At 35.5% G+C, this 24,767-nt stretch overlaps 1 protein-coding gene across 6 annotated transcripts; it reads right to left on the reverse strand.

Annotated features, from left to right (window-relative positions):
• LOC114313125 (AT-rich interactive domain-containing protein 6) lies at positions 1 to 10,126 on the reverse strand. Of its 6 annotated transcripts, none has more exons than XM_028259471.2 (14): positions 9,656 to 10,126; positions 8,701 to 9,254; positions 8,429 to 8,562; positions 8,310 to 8,349; positions 5,906 to 5,958; positions 5,567 to 5,612; positions 4,294 to 4,386; positions 2,566 to 2,688; positions 2,379 to 2,430; positions 2,215 to 2,287; positions 1,349 to 1,415; positions 1,202 to 1,252; positions 336 to 428; positions 1 to 167 (listed from the first exon to the last, which is right to left on the reverse strand). In XM_028259471.2, the coding sequence occupies exons 2-14, from the start codon at positions 9,223 to 9,225 to the stop codon at positions 72 to 74; spliced, it is 1,446 nt and encodes a 481-aa protein (XP_028115272.2). In that variant the 5' UTR covers positions 9,226 to 9,254; positions 9,656 to 10,126; the 3' UTR covers positions 1 to 71. The 6 variants fall into 6 exon arrangements, with proteins under 6 accessions (XP_028115272.2, XP_028115273.2, XP_028115271.2 ...); XM_028259472.2 differs by having other exon boundaries at positions 9,863 to 10,089; XM_028259470.2 differs by having other exon boundaries at positions 9,804 to 10,089.
• Positions 10,127 to 24,767: the final 14,641 nt, after the last annotated feature.

Genomic DNA, 24,767 nt, shown 5'->3' on the forward strand with positions numbered 1-24,767 from the left:
GAAATGTTTATATCTTCAATAATTAATCTCATCCCTAAATATTGGAACCATTCAAACTATCATCAGATATTTTACTGCTCAAAAGGGACACGAACAAAGAGTCGACCATGCAGGCTAACCACCGCAGATGTCTGAAGCGGATCAATTCTTGCAGGTAAACTAACCACCTGAAAAACCCCACACAGCATCAGAATGGTATAGATTCAAACCAGCCTATCAAGGAATTGTAACAAGAACACGTAGAAGAGACAGTGATTCTTATTATCTTATTAGTGTGTGGGCTGTCAAGTGCACGTTTTATGTCTTAATGACAAGCATTAAAGTGAAAGACGGACCTTTTTGAAGGCTGTGATACCCCAGGGATTGTCAGGCTGCTCCGGTTGACCTGTAATAACCAGTCGGCCGGCTGGATCTGATTGAACTCGCACCTGAATCCACCAAGTAACAAGGCCATCAATACCAGGTCTTAGTTATACATTCATCTTTAAAAATTGCATAAAGATTCACACACAAAGCCATAGCATTTAATAATGATTGATACTGTCAAAAAGTTCTTGGCACATCATACTAGCTGGAAGGAATCTGTTTCAATGATTGCTTGTGGTTCAAGGCCTTCCCGGCCAAAAATTATGCAATACACTCATAATTTTTATACGAGTGCTTGTATGCATTGACATACAAAAGTAAAACGAGAAAATTCACACCCCATTAACTGAAATACGTAGACCAAACGTGTCACCAAAGATGCCAGACAAAGTTATTAGTTTTGAAATATTTAACTGAACAATTATTTTGAAGATAAAACCTCAAATTACTTGTTTTCTAATCTATACATGTCAGCTAAGTAGACTGCTGAAATGCGCCACATAGAACCACCCCCTGACACATTCTCAAGTTCCAAATAACCCACATTTGATGAGGAACATAACAGACCAATGAGACGTATCAGCGCTCCTACTGCTTTTACAAATGACTTCACTAAATGGGCTCCCTAATTCATCAATATCCCTCCATCTTCTATGTGCTTGCTAGTCAACATAATTATATTAACTGTAATTACGTAAATTCGCTTCGCAGGGGAAAAAAAAAAACTATAGAATCAATTGTCACATTACATCAAAATCAGGGCCAAAGGTGAAAAATATGCACCACGGAAAGCAAATGAAATGAGAGGGCAAATATGTGTTTGACAAGAACAAACCTCTTCGCGCAATAGCCCCGGGACTAAGGCATAAACCTCAAAACTATCTTTCTGTGCACGAAGAGGGCACAACTAGTTAGAACTTCAATGGAGGAAACTCAAGGATAGAGAAGTATTTCAGTAGGTATAATTCTAAAAGAAACTTACAGTTTCACGAACGTTGATCTTCACCCAATCAGCAGGGGGGCCAACATCAGCAACTGTTGTCACCAACCTAGCAAATGAGGACAATTTAACATAGTTTTAAAAGATGGGGAAGAAAATGTAAAGAGGGAAGAGGAACTACATTTACTTGCAACTTTTACCAGGAATATAAAGGAAAACAAAATCTAGCCTATTTTTGAGAGCAAAGTTCAACAATGTTTTGTCCCCAAACACTTTAATGAGAACAAAGGTCATCATGCTTGACAAATTGCCCAAGTTAACCCAAGCAGTGGACCTAAGTTCCCAAACTGTTACCCAGGTGACTACAGACAGAAGTCAACCATCATCCTTCAACTAATTGATGCCATTCAAACTCAAGAGGGTTTGTGAATATGGAATGACCATAAAGAAATAAAAAATGCCTTGATGTGCGCAAATCAAACATAGATAGCAAATGATAGAAGTAATACGAGAATATACACTCCAGAACAGGTAAAAATTGAATATAAAAACCTTAAGACCCATTGTTTTAAAGCACAGAGAAAACCAGAATGATCAATCATGAAGTTCTATGCTTTTATACAGCTGCTGCACCGTAATTCCAAATAGCTGGCATTAGTGATTAATAGTTCAAAGATGCACAATGAAAAAGATTTATTCTCTATTGTGCAAATAAAAATTGACAAATCAAAGAAGGGAAGAGAGAGTACCACAGGACTAGCAAATTGTAATGCAAAGCATGATAACAAGAAAATAAGATCACACCCACTACAGGAAACAAATTGAGAATTCTGTATGAAGCTCACTGGCAACATTGTCTAACTAATACATACAGAGAAAAGGAAAATGTGAATGATCAGAGCCTTAACTGCTTAGTTGTTTCGGTTCGTGCAGCTTTCACGGAATGCTCAACCTCTGTTGGTCTCTTGTGTTTTACTGAACCTGAGACAATTAAACAAAATTCAAATTGTGAACGAATAATGGGAACCAACAGTGTAAGATCCTGCCTAAAATTGCTTGTAGAGGAGCATACCGATGCTTTTGAGACTTTTTTCACGCTTCGGCATATTATTGAAGTTCTTGTCCTATCCAACATAAAAGTAACACTTAAAAAAATTACAAAATGCAGAACTATCATGGAGTAAATCAAGCTTACTACAGGAAAACAAAAAAACAAAAAACAAAAAAAATGACGCTAGAGGTACAGAGTTCCAACATACCTTAATAGTAGGCTCACCAACTTCACCATAACCAATAAGACGCTGGACGTGCCACCCCTGCATGGCACGAGCTGCAGCACCCCTTTGTGCCCTACCTGATCCAGGAACTTGGTAATCATTTGCCTACGCAGGTAAATTAGAAGTTCAACCTTTGAGCTAATTTCAGGAAAAACTGTCTTGCTCGACAAACAGAATGATAATGAGATTTCCTAACAAATCCAAAGCTAACAGTTCAACCTTAATTTCCTGGCTCCAATAAAAATAAAAACTAGCTACCTAAATCCGGACTCAGAAGAAAGCATTTGTAAGACCCTCTTTGTCAAGTTAGTTTGAGAACAATGATTAAGTAGCCATGGATGTCATTGAATTCCTTCTTGAGAAAAACAGAGCTCTAAAATTTAAGAAAATAAAATACTACAAAATATGGTCCTACCCATGCACACACGCACAGATATATCAGCCACCATGAAGTCAATGAAGATGAAGAGAAACAATGCACTAGCCAAAAAAAACAAAAAAAGACAACTTTAAACTAAAAAATGAGCAAGGGAAACAAAATAAAAATGACATTAAAAAATATTTGCAGCTACTTGAACCAGTAAATATGAAACTGCAAAAACTCCGCCTTATTAACTTCCAATATTTCATTTCCCCCTTTTAGATTTATAAATCATAACACATCAATTTGATAGAATAGAACATCAACCACATTTCAGCTGCACACTCCACTCGCATTAATGTTTCTCATAAGAATCTTGCTATAGCATACTCTGAATTTGAGGTGAATCCACTCTTTCCTTGTGGCTGGAGAGATTCAATAATGAGGTATTAATTGGTCACTGGTAATCCGGCAAAGGGATTCCTCTTATTCCTTCAAATTGGCTTCACACTCAACCTTTTGATTCCTTATTCATTACCCTTTCTGTTGAAAACTAGTAACATTCTTATCACGTCCAAGTTTTAAATTATAAAAATGTTCTATATGAAGATCTGAAGATCCACAACAACCACTTTGTACTCTGCAACCCTGTCCACAGCCAAGAAACTTGAAATTAACTAAGCCCCATAAAACCCACCTGGAATCTAAACCTAGATACCTTACACAAGTACACATTCTTGAAATCTAATCCCTCGATCTATGTTACCTAAAACGTGGATCGTTCCGGTACATGAAACGGAAACGGGAACGTGAACGTGGTATGCACATGCTCTAAAATGTGGTACGAAATTTAAAGTATTTCTAGAATAATTTTCTTTTAACTATTAGCCATTAGGTATCCATAATATATATTTTTTTTTTTTGTAGCAAATCATTTCTATGAAAATTATGACCCAATTTTTATTTTTTGTCTCATCAAAACTTAACTCACCTTAGATTTTAGTTCATATATTTTATTTTTTCTCTCCTAAGGTAAGAATTAAGGAAATATATTAGAAAAAACTTTTGGAATCGCTTTCGGATCACTAAATTTACCATTTTGGAACGAAAGTGTACCATGATTCAAAACGTGCGTATCAATACGTAATTCACTAGGGTATTAGCGTTTTCTGGTAACATAGCCCTCGATTGCATAGCCAACACACATAATTTGAAGTGTGAGACCTGCTAATGTTAAGTAGCCATAAACCTGTCTTACATCACTTACATCCAGGGCATAACATTACAAGAATGTGACTCGATCTTCTTATAGTTCACGGAATTAATGACCTCGGTATATACAAACTTACTTCAGTTTCAATACTTGAAGGCTCAGGGAGGGCTGCAACAGTAAGTTGGAGCTCACCACTTTGCCTCTTATGCCTTTCATATTCCAAAAGTGCCTGCAAAAACAGAGAATTCATCATATTAATAATATACATATTTGTCCCAATAATAAATATATATATATATATATATAGCTATAAATACATTCATGAAGACAAATAAAGCACATATTTATATAATATATATTAACGTCCATGTTGAGTGTCCTTGCCACATGGACCATTTAAAAAACAGCAGTGAAAATGCAATCAAATTTGTTGAATAGCATGACAAATGGCTCATACTGCCTGTGTGATGTCTTACTTGTTCATATAATTATATACTGTGCATATTATCCAACCAAAAAAATTCACGTACCCAGAAAGAATCATGCCAAAATGATCTTAAGAAAAAAAAGCTTCTTTAGTGAAATCTCACTTTGCGCATTTGTTAAATATGATGATTTCAACCAGGACCTTTGGCCTAGTGATTGTGTAGAGCACCACTTTGTGGTGTGAGGTTGTGGGTTCAAATCCTACAAAGAGGGCTTTGAGTTGCCCCCTTCCCCTAAGCTAACCCCTATTTATGTACACCATGTGACAAAGAATAAAAAATAAAAAATAATGACGATGATAATAAAATGATTTCAATTACAAGGGAAACAATATAGATTCATTTCAAATCTTAAGAAAACAAAATATTATTGCTCATTCAAGTGGCTCCACATACCTGATGAGGTACATGAGCATCTGCCCTCCACCATTAGGAAGACAAGACATACATTTTTGTCCACCTTAATTCAAACACCTCAAACCCCAGTTAACTGTTTTTCAGTTGCCAAGGAAAAGGATGAAAATAGATAATTGAGAAACTCCAATGCAAATCCTGTTCCTCCCTATGGCATCTAAATTTTCCAACAAAACTATCCAAAGGCACAAATAACAACAAAAGGAAAACAAAAAAGTTTTCAAACAAAGGATAAAAGAACACATTCAGAATCTACAGGAATTCTCAAAAGAAAAATCAAGGACTTAAAATATGCAATTATAAAAAAATGCTACTGCCATTGCAGTCACAAAACCTTTGCCCTACCAAACAGGGTTGGCTAGGAAAACAGATGCATAGTAGCTGAAAATTCTTGTCATGTCTGCAAAATTCAAAAGCAACACTTCTACTGCCTACTTGGTGTGTAATCGATCAAATTTGTTTTTTAGAAAACAATATTAACATTTTAGAAGGGGGTAACATAAGCTTTACCTTCTCATAGAAAATGCGAAATGTCCAAGAAACTGTTGTGCAGGTCCTGCGATAGAATTCGGTGGATCAAATGAAGCCAACTTAAAATAGAGAATAGTAAGTAATTTCAAATTCCAAAAGAATCTTGGTAGAAATGAATTAATCTTAGCTTTATAGATTGAGCTGAATCTAGATTAAAGTCAAAAAAGAGAAGCTTAAAAATCAAAATGTGCAGTAATAGGACCCGAGAAAGGAGGAGAGGAGGGCCAAAGCCAAGGAGTTTGTGAATGTTGGATGGGGATTTTAATCATAATAAAAGGAGCTATGGACTTATAAAATGAACTATCATGCCATCCTTACTTCGGAGGGTGGAACGACTCTCCCACTTGCCGCCATAACTTGGATCCAGTTACCTGCAAATGCCCATAATAAGGGCGGGTCTGTTAACTCATCATTTTAACAAATGTTTCAAAATCCTGGTCACAATGACGAAATTCATTAAGTACCATGTAAATTTGCACATAGGAACTCAACCAAATACTTACCTCAAATTTTAGAAATGTTGATTTCACAATTATATTCCCCTATACTAGATTAAAACTATAAACCCTCCCATCTATGTGTTTAGAAAAGTATTGGAAACTAAAGCACTAAAACACAATGATCAATCATGAATACTTAGTATATGATTAGCATTTTGCATGTTTTGCTTATTCTTTTCCCCTATTCCAACTCGTGATGTATTTCTGCTCTCCTTTCTTCCATCCTTATTTCTAAAGGGTGACCTAGTGCACGAAGCTCTTGTAAACGTGAGGTTTGTGGAGGGCAAGACATACACAACCTTATCCCCATTTCTAAAGAGGTAATTTCCATGACTCAAACCCACGCCACTAGGGACACTAACAGCAAACTTTGCTTAGGCCAAAGATACAAGAAAAGGTATTCTTAGTCCTTCAAAATTATTCATTCACCAAAAACTACTTCTCTTAAAAAGGCCTTCCTACAAAAATCTGTTCAAGAAAGGCCTTCCATTTTGAGAAGCTGCAAGTAACGGAGCTTCAAATATATTCAAAGATGTCTTCAATGAATAAGGACAGCAAAGAGATTTCATGATTGTTAATCCATGATATTAAGAGGAAGTATTTGTTAGCAACAACATACTGTCAGTATGATGAAACAATTCACATGACATACAAGATGGCAACCAAAGAAGTACGGACATGGATACAGATGCGGACACGGGACACGGCGATTTCAAAAAATTGGGAACACGGACACGACAGGGGCACGGGAATAAAATATGTTTTCATATATTTTTATTTGCTATCTAGATTAATATTACATCCATAAACAATCAGTGTTAACAAAAACTAACTCTAATTCTATATTTTATTTGCTATTTTTTTAAAATTTACCAAAAAAAAATATATCTTTTTTATGGATGATCTATTAAATATTTAAATCTAAGAAAAAAATAATAACCATTCAATATTCATCAAAAGCACTAAATAAAATGGGAGAAAGACAACTTGGCATGTCCATAATGTGTCTCTAAAGGGTCCTCGGTGTGTCCCCTGAAAATAAACTAATTAAATAAGGGGACACGCCATGTGGTGTGTCCCATACGTGTCCCCAAAGTATCCGCGTGTCTCCGAAGTGTCCGTGTGTCCGACACGGATACGACACTTGTTTTGAAATGTCGATGCTTCGTAGATGGCAACTATTCAAAAAGGTTAAGATATTTAAATGCCCAAAAGTAAAGTTTGGTGTTGCTCTGGGCCCAACTAATTTAAAAGGCAAGCTTTGACATTGGGGGTGTTTGGTGGGGCTTTTTTGAGCCAATTTATGGCTTCTGACTTTTAAAAAGTTATTTTGGACTGTTTGGTTAAACTTATTTCAAACAGCTTCTGATTCTTACAACTTATTTTAAGTCAAAAAAGCTGATTCTGAGAAGCTGCTCACCCCTTGTTTCTGATTATCAGCTTCTGCTGTGGACATGTTAATTCACGATTATACTCTTAGATTTTTTTATTTTTATTTTTTTAAAAATAGAAAAAGACTCAAATGGACTATAGAATATTATTATTATTTTTTATGAGAAATGTAGACAAATAGTGAATAATAAAAAATAAAAGTTAATTGAAAAAGCTACTTCACAGTTTATTTAACAAATACTACTGAGCAACTTAAATCTATAATCCAACAGTTACACCAAACAGATTAACAGCTTCTGATTAAAGTCATAATCTATAATCTGTTAAGCTATAATCTATAATCTATTTTAACAGTTACACCAAACAGCACCATTAAGCTCCGATTCTACATCACGTTAATTTGATAAATGAGCTCAATGTTCACACCTAAAGAAACGTAAAATAAAATAACGAAGCAAAGAGATAATTCTAGATTTGTCTAGTTTTGGGTGTTAAAGTGCACCTAAGTTTCAATAATCTTATTGAGAAATATTTGCGAATCAACCTACATGCTGTGACGTTACGTTCATAGTAATTTACTACCTCAAGTACTAAATACAGATTACAGACCTCTATAATACTTAATCCTAATGAAACATTCCCCAACACACTATCTATACTACTTTTTTTTTTTTTATATATATATACAAGTAACACAATGTCTATACTACCATAGGCAATGACAAGCATCGAATCATGTTCAAGCTTTTACTCAATGCCTAATAAATACCACAAACACTATCAGAAAACAACATATGATGAAAACATAAATGAAGAAGACACGTTCATACCCTGTCGTAGCCACCCAAACAAATGACAGCTCTCCATAATCTAGCATAAAAAAAAGGTTAGTCCATACCTGAAACCAGGTTACCACTCATATGCACACTCGAAGCAATAGAAAACTTACTTGAGGCAATTTAGTGGATGCCCATAAAACCTAGGGGGTTTGAATTCCATGGACCTTTCTTTATAGAAACTTTCCAGCTCCTTCAGGAATGCTGCTTGGTCCTCCGGTGTTCCAGACTCATCATCCTCTGTCATCTGCAATTCAAACAATAAACAACTGTATACAAACTTTGGACTATCATGGATGGAATCATACAATTTTCCAGCCCCAATCCTGTAAATTTCAATACGTTTTTCAGCCTTTTTCCCTATTGTGGAATTTTCAGGGTGTACCTTTAAGTTCGATTCAATCAACCAATTCTTGGATGTTTCTTTACTGTCATATCCAGTTATTGCATTTGAACATTTCACAAGGGAATTGGGTGTGACAGGTTCATACTGATTTGCAGGACGAGCATTAGGATCTGCATCTTTATGTTCTGGCACCTTGTCAAGGCCCACATCAACTTCAGCAACATTAGTAGCAGCAGCTGTGTTATGGAATGGCTCAGCTGGCACAATTATCAATCCTTCTTTCTCAATCTGGTGAGCATCCTTCACAGGCAATTCAATGGGCAATTGCTTATCATCGCCAAGTTCTTGGTCCTCCACACCATTTTCATTAGGGTTTTGACCTTCAGTCACTTTATCGCTAGGTTTTTTGTCTTCCAAGCTTGTTTCACCAGGGTTTTGGTCCTGTGTGACTGCTGCAGCAGGCAAGTCTTCTCGATGCCGTTCAACTTTCGCATCAACAAGGTTGCTCTCCAAAACCTGTCCATCAACCGAAATTGCCTGCTCTTGTGCTTTGCTATTCTCCATCTCCACCTTGCTTATCCCAATTCGGAACTCTACAAGAAAAAATATATATATAATATTATATAACACTGATATATATATATATATATATATATAAAATATTGTCACGACGGCAGAGTTCTTTCCACAAATTAATTTTATAAAAACAAAACAAAATTTAAATTCAATAAAACGCCATGCACTGCAGGTGATCTGATTCTCCGTTCATAAACCACATTCGTTTCAGAGAAAACAAACCCTAGTTTCATTACGAGATGCGAATAAATTAGCCCAAATAATCAAACACACACGCACTCTCGAGGTTTCAAATCCACAAGTAAGAAACCGAGATCAAAGAAATTGTCCTAGATGATCAGAAACGCCGAGAACTGTAAGGGGCACACGTAAACGAAAATAATTATATAAAAGCAAATAACAATCCAGAGATACGTGCATTGTCAGTCGAATCTTGAGAGCTTATTGCGATGAAACAATAGCCAGAGCTTCAAGTTCAAAGCAAGTCGAGGGGAAAAGGACTTGGAAAGTGATGCAATGGCTTCGAGCTAGGGTTTCAGTTTCGGAAAAGGAAAGTATATACGTACTATGTGTATACACGACATAAATGCTTAAATCCGCGGCGGATACATAGAAAATAACGCACAAGATAAGGCAAGTAGGGGTGGGGTGTTGTTCTGACGATACTCCATGGTCGCGCCGGAAGCAGAGGAGAGAGGTGTTTTCGTGAAGGGAAGACGCCGGTAGGTACCGCAGCACTAACAACAACAACAACAGCGATGAACCATGGGCAGGGGCGGCCTCTGGTTCTGCGGTTTCATATCATAGTAGCTCAAAGAACGGGTTTGGCTCATCAATTAAATGCATCTCGATGATGTCATGCTGTAAAATGTCCACTATATCCTTTCACGAGTATTCCCGGGGGCTTTTTCCAAATTAAGGTAAAGCAGCAATTTATTAGTTTGGACGGAATTTTTAAATTAGGTTAAAATGTGATTATAAATCACGTTTTTACTCTTTTTGTAGTCTAACAGCAAAAAATTTGTAAAATCATAAAAGCGTAGTTACAAATCATGCTTTTAAGAAAATTTGATTTATACAGAAAGCGTTGTTTCTAACCACGCTTTTAAATAAATTTTTTCTTTTCAAAAGACGTGGTTCACAACTACGTTTTTACGAAATAAAATTTTTTTCTCAAAAAACCATGGTTCACAAACACGTTTTTACATAAAATTGTTTTGTAAGCAAAATATAAGATAAGCAATGAGGTAGCTCAAATAATAATGCATTCCTTTCCATATGAGAGATACAGGTTCAATCCCACACATCTCCAAACTCTTGCTTTTTTTCAAATTCAATTTTTCCCCCCCTTCCACTTACTCTATACTTTATATATTTATTATGTATTTTTTTTTTTTGTCAAAAAAAAGTAAAATGTTTGTTTGGTTAACTAATATTTATAATAAAAATTATATTTAAAATAAAAAATAATTTTTTTAAAATTTTTTTAATATTTAAAATATTAAAAAAATATAACACATAAATGTATGAATTATAATGTACATTAAAATAAATAAATAAATATTTATGTGTTGTATTTTTTAAATATTTTAAATATATTTTTAAATAATAAAAAATTTTATTTTTTAATTTTAAATATATAATTTTTATTATAAATATTTTATTTTATTTTATAAATATATTTTTAAATATTTTAATTTTTTTATTATCAGTTTGGTTACGATTTGAATATAGAGTTTGGAAAGTAATGTGAAATTTCGAGTTATGTGTTCAGTTATGAGGTTTGAAAATAATTTTTTAATTGAATTTTAAATTATGTGTTTGGTTATGATACGAGTGTGAAAATGCGTTTTGAGTTTGAAAATTATATTTTAAAATATTTTATTTTTTTATTTTAAATATATATTTAAAATATTTTATATTGTGTTTTAAATATTTTATTTTATTTTGTAAATATTTAAATTTTTTTAATTTTAATATTTTAAACTCAAAACACATTTCGACACTCGTATCATAACCAAACACATACCTTAAAACTCAATTAAAAAATTATTTTCAAACCTTATAACCAAACACATAACTCGAAATTCCACATTACTTTCAAAACTCTACATTCAAATCGTAACCAAACACATAACAAAAAAATTAAAATATTTTAAAATATACTTATAAAATAAAATTATATATTTAAAATAAAAAAAATAATTTTTTTTATTATTTAAAAAATATATTTAACATATTAAAAAAATACAACACATAAATATTTATTTATTTATTTTAATGTGCATTATATTTCATACATTTATGTGCTATATGTTTTTAATATTTTAAATATTAAAAAAATTTAAAAAAAAATTATTTTAAATATAACTTTTATTATAAATATTAGTTAACCAAACAAATGTTTTACTTTTTTTTGACAAAAAAAAAATTACATAATAAATGTATAAAGTATAGAGTAAGTGGAAGGAGGGAAAAAATTTGAATTGAATTTGAAAAAAGTAAGAGTTTGGAGATGTGGGGGATTGAACCCCATATCTCTTCTATTGAAAGGAGTGCAATACCCTCCTTGCTTGTCTTATATTTTGCTTACAAAATAATTTTATGTAAAAGCGTGTTTGTGAACCATGTTTTTTGGAAAAAAAAAAATTATTTCGTAAAAGCGTGGTTGTGAACCATGTTTTCTGAAGAAAAAAAAATTATTTAAAAGCGTGGTTAAAAACAACACTTTCTGTATAAATCAAATTTCCTTAAAAGCGTGGTTTGTAACCACACTTTTATGATTTTACAATTTTTTCGCGGTTGGGCTACAAAAACGGTGAAATCGTAGTTTCTAACTACATTTTAGCCTAGTTTGGGAATTCCGTCCAAATTAAGCTTAATTTGGGAAATAAGTTGTTATTTTGCCTTTATTTGGGATAAGGCCCTATTCCTGGAGTATGTCTTTGTACACCTTAATTAATTATCATTTCATATATTTTTTCATATTTTTCAATCATGTAACACAATATTCCACATATTTATCTTTGTTACCGATCATAATATTATGAAATATTACGTATCTATACTCCAAAATTAATGAATAATTACCTTTCAAATATATTCTTGCTCGAAAATTTAAAAAGGGAATTACAAAATAGGGAATGCTAATAATATATTTTTTGTCTTTTTATTTTTTTAAGTAATTTTTTAAATTTTGTATATTTTTTTTGAGAAAATTAGTTTAAGGTTCCTCTCCCATTTTTCATAATAAAAGAAATCCACAATATTATTTTATAATGTCTAAGGTTCCTCAACTCCCACATTCATATATCACAAAGAAATTTGACTCTATCAAATATTATAAAATCATTACAGATATTTTTTTGTTCTCGGGTTTCGATCAATCGCAACCATGGGCGACGGCGGAGCCATGAGAGCTGCAGCGAAGGTGGCCAGAATCACCGTCGTAAACGGCGGTCTTCGCGATGTCCCGTCGGTATCTCCGGCAGAACATCAAGTCGTCTCAGCCACTCCCAGAGCCAGTCGTCCAGTCTCATCTATCGTTGCTTCTTTTGAAGAGGTGAATCGGAACGTCTTGACAACTTCTCAAAACAATCTGATCGACGCTGAGTCGCAGAGGCCATGTTGGGAGCTCAATGACTGGGCGTTCGCCAACGGAGTCGAAGAGACGATCGTGAATACCAGTGAGCCGATGCTAAGACTTGTATTTAGTGGTGTGCCGACTCTTGAAGAAGCCAAAGAAGCCACTTCTGAACTTAAAAAGGCTTTTGACAAGTATAATACTAATACTTTTCGTTTAAGTTGTATAATTTCTATTAATTTCTTGTTATATTCTCATCAATGTGTTTCGATTTCATTGTTTGAATATGCTATATTGTTTATATTGATTTAGAATTTCTACAATTTTTTGGGATATTTCTATCATTTTCTCTGAATGAATTTAATAAATTTTTGTTGTGCTCATCTGTATATTTTCCAAGGTATATCTGTCCTCTCCTAATTCTAATGGTTTTGGGGATTTATATATAGCTAATCATGAATCTGATTTGTCACTGCTTTCGAACCCTGAATACCCGAAGACTAAAGCTTGCTGGTATGTGAGTCTGGGAAGAATTTTTCTTCCATTCTCTCTGCATTATCTTCTATTTTAATTTTGAAAATTGAAGCTTTTCTTCAATGTAGCTATCTATGGAGTTCATTTTCTGCATTTTAATCTCTTGAAATGTAGACTGGATTGTAGACATCAACAATTTCTTTGATTCAAACCAGAGAAAATTCAAATTTCACTGAGTTCAAACCAGAGAAAATTCAAAAATAGAGAAAATTGCCCAAAGAAATTGAAAACCAGAGAAATTCAGAGAAAATTGAATGCTTTGAATTTTTTCTAGTTTGAACCCAAAAAATTTCTGGACTTCTCAAAGAATTCAAGCTTTTTGGATTTTATGAGGGTTTCAAGTTTTTTGTGAGTAACATTTACTATATGATCATTATTAAGAAAGAAGCTATGAACTTCATACCATTGTTGGTGAAATTTACTAGTCTGGTTAAGTGCTGTGTTGTGATATCCATTGCTTTTGGTGTTTTGAATGTCTTACAGTCCTGAGAAAATTGGTCAAAATGAAAATTGTGTTTGTTCAATTTTCTTTGGGTTGTTATTGTTTGGATGTCTTTCAGTTCAGAGAAAAATGGTCAAAATGAAAATGGTGATGGTTTAATTTTCTCTGGTTTGATAAAAAAAAACACAGAGAAAATTATAAGCAAACCAAAGAAAATTGGTCAAAAACACAGAGAAAATTTTTGGAAAGCCCAGAGAAATTTCTCTAGAGAGAAAATCTCTAGGAGGTCTAGAGAAATTCTCTGGGAAGTGTAAAGAAATTCTCGGGTGTGGGTCAAATTTTCTCTGAATCGATATTGAAGGACTTTAAACATTATGAAAATATTTGGTGTCCTTTTATGCTATAAATCTTAATATCAGGAACCTTAAAAAAAAAATCTCCTATTTTTTTTTATAAAAAATTATTAAAATATTTTATTTCAAAACAATCACTAAATTTAAAATTAAAAATATATATATATACAATAGTTTAATTTTATAAATATTAATAATTAAAATTATAAAATTTTCTATTTATTTGTAAATATTTTTTCTACAATCCACTGGATTGTAATTGTCTCAATGTAAAATGCGATTGTCTCTGAACCAATGGTACTAAGTTATCTACAAATGATAAATTATATTTTTAACTCTTATTTTTTATTTAAATTTTACTTTAATATTTATTTTTAATTACAATAATTAAAAATAATCGTTCTATCACTTCACCGTCTAGAAACCAAGTAAATTACTAACCTTTCTTGGCAAAGTAAAATACAAGTCTATCAAATGAAATGAAAATCCATGTTTTATGCTCAATAGACTTTAAGTAAAATTATAAAATAACTTTTCATAGATTGTATGATTTTACTAAATTTGTCACACCCCGAAAAGTCGTACTCAAGTAACCATACAACCAATAATACCAACACACATAATTCCAAACAAATAGAATAATAGAATTGATCATACATAACACTCTTTCCTCTTGAACTATTCCCAAAATGGAGTTTTACACAAGTATTCTATTACATTCTTCCAAAATAGGAATCCAAAAGAAGGAAAACAGTTCAAAAGAAAAGAGAAAAAATTTATCCAAAAAAGAAAAAAATTCATAAGGACGTCTTGCTTATCGCAATGTTCTACCATCATTAGACATAAAACATTAATCCCCCCAAAACATTTACAATTGCCAATACAATGTCCCCATCAAAACTTCAACAAAAGGATGCTAGCTAAATAGACATCAATGTTTGGGAGGTATTTCGTCCTCGTTTCTTGAAAAATTGTTAGTTTTTGGGGTGAGCATAAACTCAGTAGATGATGCATTTAACAGAATATATAATCATTTGAAAAGTTCATGTTTATGCAATGCATGGTGAAATCAACAAGGTTATAGAATAACTTTAGAGTATGCCATTTATTGGGTATAACACATTAAATATAACTTACTTCATAACCATACGTACGTAAATAATTGCAAACATAAATATAGAAATTGAATTCCCACATTGCCGACTCTAGAAACAACGGGGCGATGGACACCCAAAACATCACACTTCCGCATTTGCTGGCTCCATAAACGGTAGGGACGTGGACACCCAAAACCATTCGTGTTTCTACATTTGCCAACTCCAGAAACGACAGGCTCATGGACACCCAAAAACACTTTCCCACATTCGTCTGGCGATAAGCGCAGACAGGGCAATTGGGCACCTGGTCTCCCCGCGCGGGTACCAAATACAATACTCAACTCAACTCCAACCCAATTCGCTAATCAGACTCGTAGACTATCTACCCATTTCTAACTCTCAACCAATCATACAAAGCGAAACCAAGCAGAATTAAATAATACAATATGATGCATGGATTTATACGTTACTTTCCTAATGTGATGTTAATTCATAATAATTCCACCTCACAGTTCATGTTCCAAGGATCAACTATCAAGTAATCATCATTCACTTTTCAAGGTTTATGTTAAAGAGGAACCAACAATCTTATATTTCAATCTCAAAATCAAGTATTTGCACTCAATTTCAGGTTTCAGAAATCAATTAAGCAAAACCCCTTTATATAAATTAGATTTGAAAACTAGGGTTTGAGTAAAACTTTGGGGTTTTTCACTCTTTTATGAAATTGGAATAATTATCCATCATGAAACAATGATTTTCATTCATAGTGAGTGAAAACCTATCAATAATCACAACATTTCACCATCAACATTCATCAAGGTCAAGCCAATACATATATATATATATATACATCTATTTACACGAATAGGTTGAGAATATACCACACAAGCTATTCAAATTGAAGATATAAAGAGTTAAATACACCCCTACCTCAAGTTGGAATGCTAGAGTGGTTATACGCGCTCACACTTTGTAGATTTAGCGAAACGATTGGTGAGAGTGTTGATCTATCTTCTCTTACAACTAATCTTGCAAGATCTTAGGTAGATCTTGAGCTAAATCTAAAGAAATCAAGGGAAGTCTATGAGCTTGAGAGCTAGGGTTGAGAAAAGGTAGAGTTAGAGAGAGAGAGGATGAAAAAAAGTGGCTAGAAAAGGCTTAGAGATCGCCATTTAAAATCTGCTGTCTTCGACATCCCGCTCGAGCGTGAGCTCCAACGCTCGAGCGTGAGTTCCAACGCTCGAGCGTAAGGCACAAATAAGTGGTCCCGCTCGATCATGGATTTCCTTGCTTGGGCGGAAAATAACATGTCATAGAACCTTTACAAAGGTACAAAGGAAAATATTGGGAGCATGCAAATCACGCTCGAGCGGCAACTCCCCCACTCGAGTGTCCCACCTCAAAAAATGCCAAATACTGGGAGCTGAAAATCCACGCTCGAGAGGGAAAAGCCACGCTCGAGTGAGGCAAGAAACTCAGGTGCCACAACCTACCCTTCTTAAAGAATTTCGCCCCCGAAATTTCAGTAGTTCCTGCCAAAACAAGGTAAACAACTCCCAAGAAAATCAATATTGACGCAAGAACACTCCCAATCAACATAATATTGCCATAATACACAAAAGTCATTAAGATTAGCCAAGATACAAACATTAGTATTACAAGAGTCATTAATATTACAAGTCTCCAAACAGTTCAGGGTATATTTCTCGAACCTTAACTTCCCTTTCCCAGGTAGCTTCTTCTAGTCCATGGTGATGCCAAAGTACTTTGACTAGGGGAATGGTTTTGCCTTTTAGTATTTGCTCCCGAGTGTCTAAAATCTTTACGCGTTTTTCTTCATAAGAAACATTCTTGTCAATTTCAATGTCAGCCCAATCTAATACATGTGAGGGGTGGGGTACATACTTACGAAGCATAAAGACATGAAAAACATCGTGAATTTCTGACATTTGTAGAGGAAGGGCAAGACGGTAAACAACTTCTCCCACTCGCTCAATGACGTCAAAAGGACCAATGTATCTAGGTGCTAATTTTCCTTTTTGGCCAAATCTCACTAAACCCTTCTTTGGTGATACTTTTAAGAATACATGGTCCCCCACTTCAAAGATTAGTGGTCGTCTCCTTCGATCCGCATAACTCTTTTGCCGACTTTTCTTCGTGATTAACTTCTTCCGATTGACCGCTACCTTTTTCGTAGTCTCACGAACTAAGTCCGGGCCAAGCATGGGTGAATCTCCTACGTCGACCTAACACATGGGAGACCTACATGGACGTCCGTACAATGTCTTAAAAGGTGTCATTCCAATACTAGCCTGAAAACTGTTTTTATAAGCAAAATCGACTAACGGCAAATATTTCTCCCACGTCCCCTTGAAATCTAGTACATAGGCCCTCAACATGTCTTCTAGAATTTGAAGGGTACGCTCCGATTGGCTATCGATTTGGGAGTGGTAAGCGGTGCTAAAATTCAATTGAGTCCCCAAGGCAGTTTGCAAACTTTGCCACAGTCGAGCAGTAAAGTGAGGATCTCTATCTGAAACTATACTTATGGGAACCCCATGAAGTCTAACAATCTCTTTAACATACAACCCTGCCAAGTAGTCAACGGAATCACTCATACTCATCGTAAGAACATGTGCCGATTTAGTTAGTCGGTCCACAATAACCCAAACAACGTCGCTACCCTTTTGAGTTCTAAGAAAACTGGATACAAAATCCATAGTGATGTGTTCCCACTTCCATTCTGCTACCGGTAATGTTTGTAATTACCCGACTGGTTTTTGATGTTCTGCTTTGACTTGTTGACATGTCAAGCACTTAAACACAAATAAAGCTACATCATTCTTCATTCCTTTTCACCAAAATTGACGACACAAGTCATGATACATGTTCCTGCTTCCAGGATGAACGGCCAAGCGGGAATGGTGGAATTCTCATAACACGTCCTCTCTACAAGATTGCGGAGCAAAAAGGCGATTTACATACCGAATGCTTGAGTCGGAATGCACCCTCAACCCTTTCTCCTCATTTCCTTGTGAAATCTTTTTTCTCATAGCCTCTACCTCTGGATCATTCTGATGCGTTACTAAAACTTGGGTGAGTAAAGATGGTTGAATTCAAATTGAAAACAATGTAGCTTGATTAGGTGACTCACCAAGTTGTACCTTGAATCCATTTAAATCTCCTAACATCTTTCATTCTCTCATGGCAAGACTAACAACTGAACTTATAGATTTTCTACTCAATACATCTGCGACCACATTCGCCTTTCCCGGGTGGTAGTGCAACTCGAAATCATAGTCTTCCATGTATTCCATCCATCTTCTTTAACGTAAGTTCAAATCTTTTTTGTGAAAACAAGTATTTAAGGCTCTTATGATCAGAAAAGGCATCAAATTTTTCCCCGTATAAATAATGTCTCCAGGTTTTTAAAGCAAAGATAACTACTGCTAGTTTAAGATCATGGGTGGGGTAATTTCTTTCATGGGTTTTCAATTGGCGAGAACCATAAGCTACGACCTTGCCCTCTTGCATTAAGACGCACCCCAGCCCTTCTCTTAATGCGTCACAATAGACTGTGTAACCTTTGCCTCTCTCGGGGATAATCAAAACCGGCGCCATAGTTAATCTAGCTTTTAGTTCCAGAAAAGATCTCTCACTAGCATCACTCCACATAAATTTCACCCATTTCTTGGTTAGTTTGGTCAACAATGCAACTAAGGAGGAAAAATTCTTCACAAAACGCCTATAGTACCTAGCAAGCCCCAAGAAACTACGTATTTCAAACACATTCTTAGGCCTTTCCCACTTCTGCACGGCTTCAATTTTTTATATATCCACTGTCACTTCATCTTTTGAGACCACATGACCTAAAAACTTCACTTCTGATAGCCAACATTCACACTTCTCGTATTTAGCGTAGAGTTGGTGTTCTCTAAGAAGTTGTAGGACGATATGAAGGTGTTTCTTATGCTCATCTTCGGAGGTGAATAAATAAGTATATCATCTACAAAAACCACCACAAACTTATCAAGAAATTCCTGGAAAATTCGATTCATCAAGTCCATGAAAGTTGCAGGAGCATTAGTCAAGCCAAACAGCATTACCAGAAATTCATAGTGGCCGTATCGAGTACGGAAAGCTGTCTTAAGAATGTCCTCATCCCTTACTCATAACTGATGGTAGCCTGACCTTAAGTTTATTTTTGAGAAACATCGAGAACCCTTAAGTTGGTCGAAAAGATCATCTATCCGAGGCAAAGGATATTTATTCTTTACCGTGGCTCGGTTGAGTTTACAGTAGTCGATGCATAATCATAACGTACCATCTTTCTTTTTCGCAAATAGGGCCGGTGCTCTCCAAGGAAAGGTGCTAGGGCGTATAAAACCTTTGTCTAACAATTCTTGCAACTGTTCCTTTAGGACTAGTAACTCTATCGGAGCAAATCTATAAGGAGTCATAGAAATAGGCATGGTTTCTGGTACCAAATTGATAGAAAATCCTACTTTACGGTGAGGCAGTATTGCTGTGAGGTCTTCAGGAAAGACATCGGGATACTCACATACTACTTTAGGGAGCGTTCTTCGAATCTCATTATTCTCATCCTCTACTATAGTTACGAGGAGAAAATTAAGCTTTCCTCTGTTTTTTAGGGGTCGTACAGCGGTGACAACCCTCCACTAGCTCTATCTCCCGAAAAATGAAAACAGTTACCTTCCGCGGCACACACCGTAACCCTTCCATAGTAACAGTCTATTATGGCACGGTAAGTGAACAACCAATCCATACCAAGAATAACATCGAAAATTGACATTTCTATCAACACGGGATGGAAAAGGAGTTGCCGTCCAGCTAACTCGATTAAACACGTACGACATCCCCTATCCAACGCAACTTGACCCCCAAGGAGAGACTCAACAAAGAGTGGTGACTCTAATTACTCTACTTCTAAGCCTAGTGCAATTGCAAATGTTGATGCTATGAATGAACAAGATGCCCCGATATCTAACAACACGTTGGCCCATGTGTTAAAAACAAGATAAGTATGTGGCATCACTGTTGGTCTTGTCGACTGTTCGGAAACAGCAACTGCATATACCTGTCTTTGGACCCTCTGGTCATCCCATTCACCCCTCCCTACATTGGCTGGTTGTATTCATTGTGCAGACGTGGTCCCTTATATTGCTCAAGATGTCTGCCCTGATTGAACTAGCTGATACCCCTGTCTCTGCCCTTGGCCTGACTGATGACCTCCCAAACTTTGAGACCTCGAAGTATTCCCCTTTTTAATCAGTTGTGGACAGGATCTCTTAATGTGACCCAATTGCCCACAATAGTAACATGCAGGTGAGTGGCCCCTTCCTTAGGCTGGACCTTGAGATTGAGCTAGTTGCTGACGACTAAGATTTCGGTTACAACATGAAGCCTGGTGGCCCTGCTGGCCATATCTAAAACAAGTAACATGATTCGAGCTCGTACTTCCTGAACTTCTCATAGAAACAGATCCTAATGACTTGGTTGATTGGGGCATAGACTGAGAAGATGAGGAAAAAGAACTCTTAGATTTCTTGGAAGATCCTGAATCGCCTTTTAACTTAATGTAGTTCGGCTTCTTGTGCTTTTGCCTTGTTTCTTCAGCCTCTAGCATAATCTCTACATGTGTCGCGGCTTCCACTAACTTATCATATTCTCGATACACATGACCCATCACTTTCATTAATATTTTTGGTCTTAACCTTTTCTCAAACTCGAAACACCGACGTTCTTCAATAGCTACAAGCTCTGGTGCAAAATGTGCCAAACTGGTGAACGTGGCTTCAAATTCCGCCACAGGTGTGTCTAGTTGCCGTAACTCTTCAAATTGTTTCCGCAACTTTTCCCTAGCCGTAAGAGGCAAAAACTTCTCTTGAAAGACATGAACAAACGCCTCTCATGTATGTTCCACTCTAAGCTTAACCGTCTTTTACCATTGACCGGCCTTTCCTTTCAATTGATACGCCGCCAAGGCCACCCTAAGCTCTTCATCATTGATGTCTAAGATCTCAAATGATTTAACAATTTGCTCCAACCATTGATCTGCCTTCATAGGATCAGGTTCGCCACTATACTCCGCAGGGTTAGAGTGAAAAAATTCTTTTTTCAAAAAGAAGACGTGGGTTTCCCCTTCGATTGTCCTTGCCGCTTGCTCGGCTCAAAGGATTTCCATGGATTCACAGAGGGCGCCCGCCATATCTTGGGCTAGTGCCCCCATTGCATCTTGAGCCGGAGGAACGGCTGCGTCATGTTGTCCTACCCCTTATTCTTGGGGAGAAAAATCTTGTGGTGCCAGCGAGGCCCGGCGACCTCTATAGGGTCTACCTTGACATCCTCTTCCTCGTCCTGACATCCTATATGAGAACAAGGAGAAGAATTTAAGTCTTAACTCACACACGATATATACAAATTCTCATATTACACACACCGAGTAGTTGCACCATTAAACAGTTAAACTACATAAGGCACACCACATACCCACATAAACACATAAAGCGTACACGAGTTACCCATTCAAGACTCTAACTAGTCCTTTAGCACTCAAAGATTTCCTAGTGGAAATAACATTGATCAGGTGCTTTTCCAGAAGGATTTCAATGATTGCAATGGCACAAGTCGTGTCCTGAGAGTTTAACTCCATACTTCTCATGATTAGAAAATAGACACACAAAACAATCTACTATTTACCCCCGTCTAACGTGACAACCCTATGCGGCAAGACCGCTTCTCACAAGCTTTAGGTATTCGACCCGGTCTGCTTTGACAATAATTTGTCACACCCCGAAAAGTCCTACTCAAGTAGCCATACAACCAATAATACCAACACACATAATTCTAAACAAATAGAATAATAGAATCGATCATACATAACATTCTTTCCTTTTGAACTATTCTTAAAATGGAGTTTTACACAAGTATTCTATTACATTCTTCCAAAACAGGAATCCAAAAGAAGTAAAACAGTTCAAAAGAAAAGAGAAAAAAGTTATCCCAAAAAAAAAAATTCATGAGGACGTCTTGCTTATCACAATGTTCTACCATCATTAGACATAAACAATAATCCCCCAAAAACAATTACAATTGCCAATACAATGTCCCCAACAAAACTTCAACAAAAGGATGCTAGCTGAATAGACATCAATGTTTGGGAGGTATCTCGTCCTCGTTTCTTGAAAAATTGTTAGTTTTTAGGGTGAGCATAAGCTCAGTAGGTGATGCATTTAACAGAATATATAATCATTTGAAAAGTTCATGCTTATGCAATGCATGGTGAAATCAACAAGGTTATAGAATAACTTTAGAGTATGCCATTTATTGGGTTTAACACATTAAATATAACTTACTTCATAACCATACGTACGTAAATAATTCCAAACAAAAATATGGAAATTGAATTCCCACATTGCCAGCTCTAGAAACGGCGGGGCGATGGGCACCCAAAACATCACACTTCTACATTTGCTGGCTCCATAAACGGCAGAGACGTAGACACTCAAAACCAACCGTGTTTCTACATTTGCCGACTCCAGAAACGACGGGCTCGTAGACAACCAAAAACACATTCCCACATTCGTCTGGCGATAAGCGCAGACAGGGCAATTGGGCACCTAGACTCCCCGTGCAAGTACCAAATATAATACTCAACTCAACTCCAACCCAACTCGCTAACCAGACTCGTAGACTATCTACCCATTTCTAACTCCCAACCAATCATACAAAACGGAACCAAGCAGAATTAAATAATACAATATGATGCATGGATTTATGCGTTCCTTTCCTAATGTGATGTTAATTCATAATAATTCCACCTCACAGTTCATGTTCCAAGGATCAACTATCAAGTAATCATCATCCACTTTTCAAGGTTTATGTGAAGGAGGAACCAACAATCTTATATTTCAATCTCAAAATCAAGTATTTGCACTCAATTTCATGTTTCAGAAATCAATTAAGCAAAACCCCTTTATATAAATTAGATTTGAAAACTAGGGTTTGAGTAAAACTTTGGGGCTTTTCACTCTTTTATGAAATTGGAATAATTATCCATCATGAACAATGATTTTCATTCACAATAAGTGCAAATCTATCAATAATCACAACATTTCACCATCACCATTCATCAAGCTCAAGCCAATACATACATACATACATACATATATATATATATATATATATTTACATCTATTTACATGAATAGGTTGAGAATATACCACACAAGCTATTCAAATTGAAGATATAAAGAGTTAAATACACCTATCTCAAGTTGGAATGCTAGAGTGGTTATACGCGCTCACACTTCGTAGATTTAGCGAAATGATCGGTGAGAGTGTTGATCTATCTTCTCTTACAACTAATCTTGCAAGATCTTAGGTAGATCTTGAGCTAAATCTAGAGAAATCAAGGGAAGTCTATGAGCTTGAGAGCTAGGGTTGAAAAAATGTAGAGTTAGAGAGAGAGAGGATAGAAGAAAGTGACTAGAAAAGGCTTAAGGATCGCCATTTAAAATCTGTTGTCTTCGACATCGCGCTCGAGCGTGAGTTCCAACGCTTGAGGGTAAGGCACAAATAAATGGTCTCGCTTGAGCGTGGATTCCCCTGTTCGAGCGGAAAAGAACATGTCGCAGAACCTTTACAGAGGTACAGAGGAAAATACTAGGAGCATGCAAATCACTCTCGAGTGGCAACTCCCCCGCTCGAATGTCCGCCTGCAAAAATGCCAAATACTGGGAGCTGAAAATCCACGCTTGAGCAGGAAAGCCACACTTGAGCGGAGCGAGAAACTCAGGTGCCACAAAATTAGATTTCCCACAGTTTGTCTTCTTCTTCTATAAATGACCCTAATTCCCTTGCCGTTACGGTTCGAACGATTTGAAAATAAAATTATAAATTAAATAACAAATTAATATGAATCAGTACGATTTTAACGAATTTGACAATATTTTACACCGCCCTACTTACCACCGTCACCTCTGTCTCCCTCCATTTTTACTCTCTCCGCCCCCCTTTCATTCTCTATTCAAAATAAAATCTTTAAAAAAAATACGGCAATATTCCACAACTCAACTTATTCTTTTAGTAGTTGTTTGGGATGTACTACATAAGTGTATTTTTTGACTTTTTGGTTTAAAAATTAAAGAAAAAAATATATATGTTTAAGATAAATTTTTAACTTTTTACAAAAAAATGTGTAATAAAATATTATAGTAAAATTAAAATAGCCATTTTACCATTTTGACTTTTTGACTTTTTTGGTAGTTGAATTCAAATGACGAAATTAGTGGCTTCTCCCACAAACTACCCGTGAATAGTTTAGATTTTTTAATTTTTTTAATAACTTTTTTAATTTATCCCAAATAATTTCATCCGTTCAAAAAAAAACTTTTAATTTCATCATTTTCAAAAATTATGTAAATTAACTTTTGGGTATATCCAATGTTTGTGCGAGAAACAACCAATTAGTTGTCAGCAACCGTTAAAAATGAGATG

The sequence above is a fragment of the Camellia sinensis genome, chromosome 3 (assembly GCF_055761805.1).
Source record: "Camellia sinensis isolate YWXY chromosome 3, ASM5576180v1, whole genome shotgun sequence".
Classification (NCBI taxonomy): Eukaryota; Viridiplantae; Streptophyta; class Magnoliopsida; order Ericales; family Theaceae; genus Camellia; species Camellia sinensis.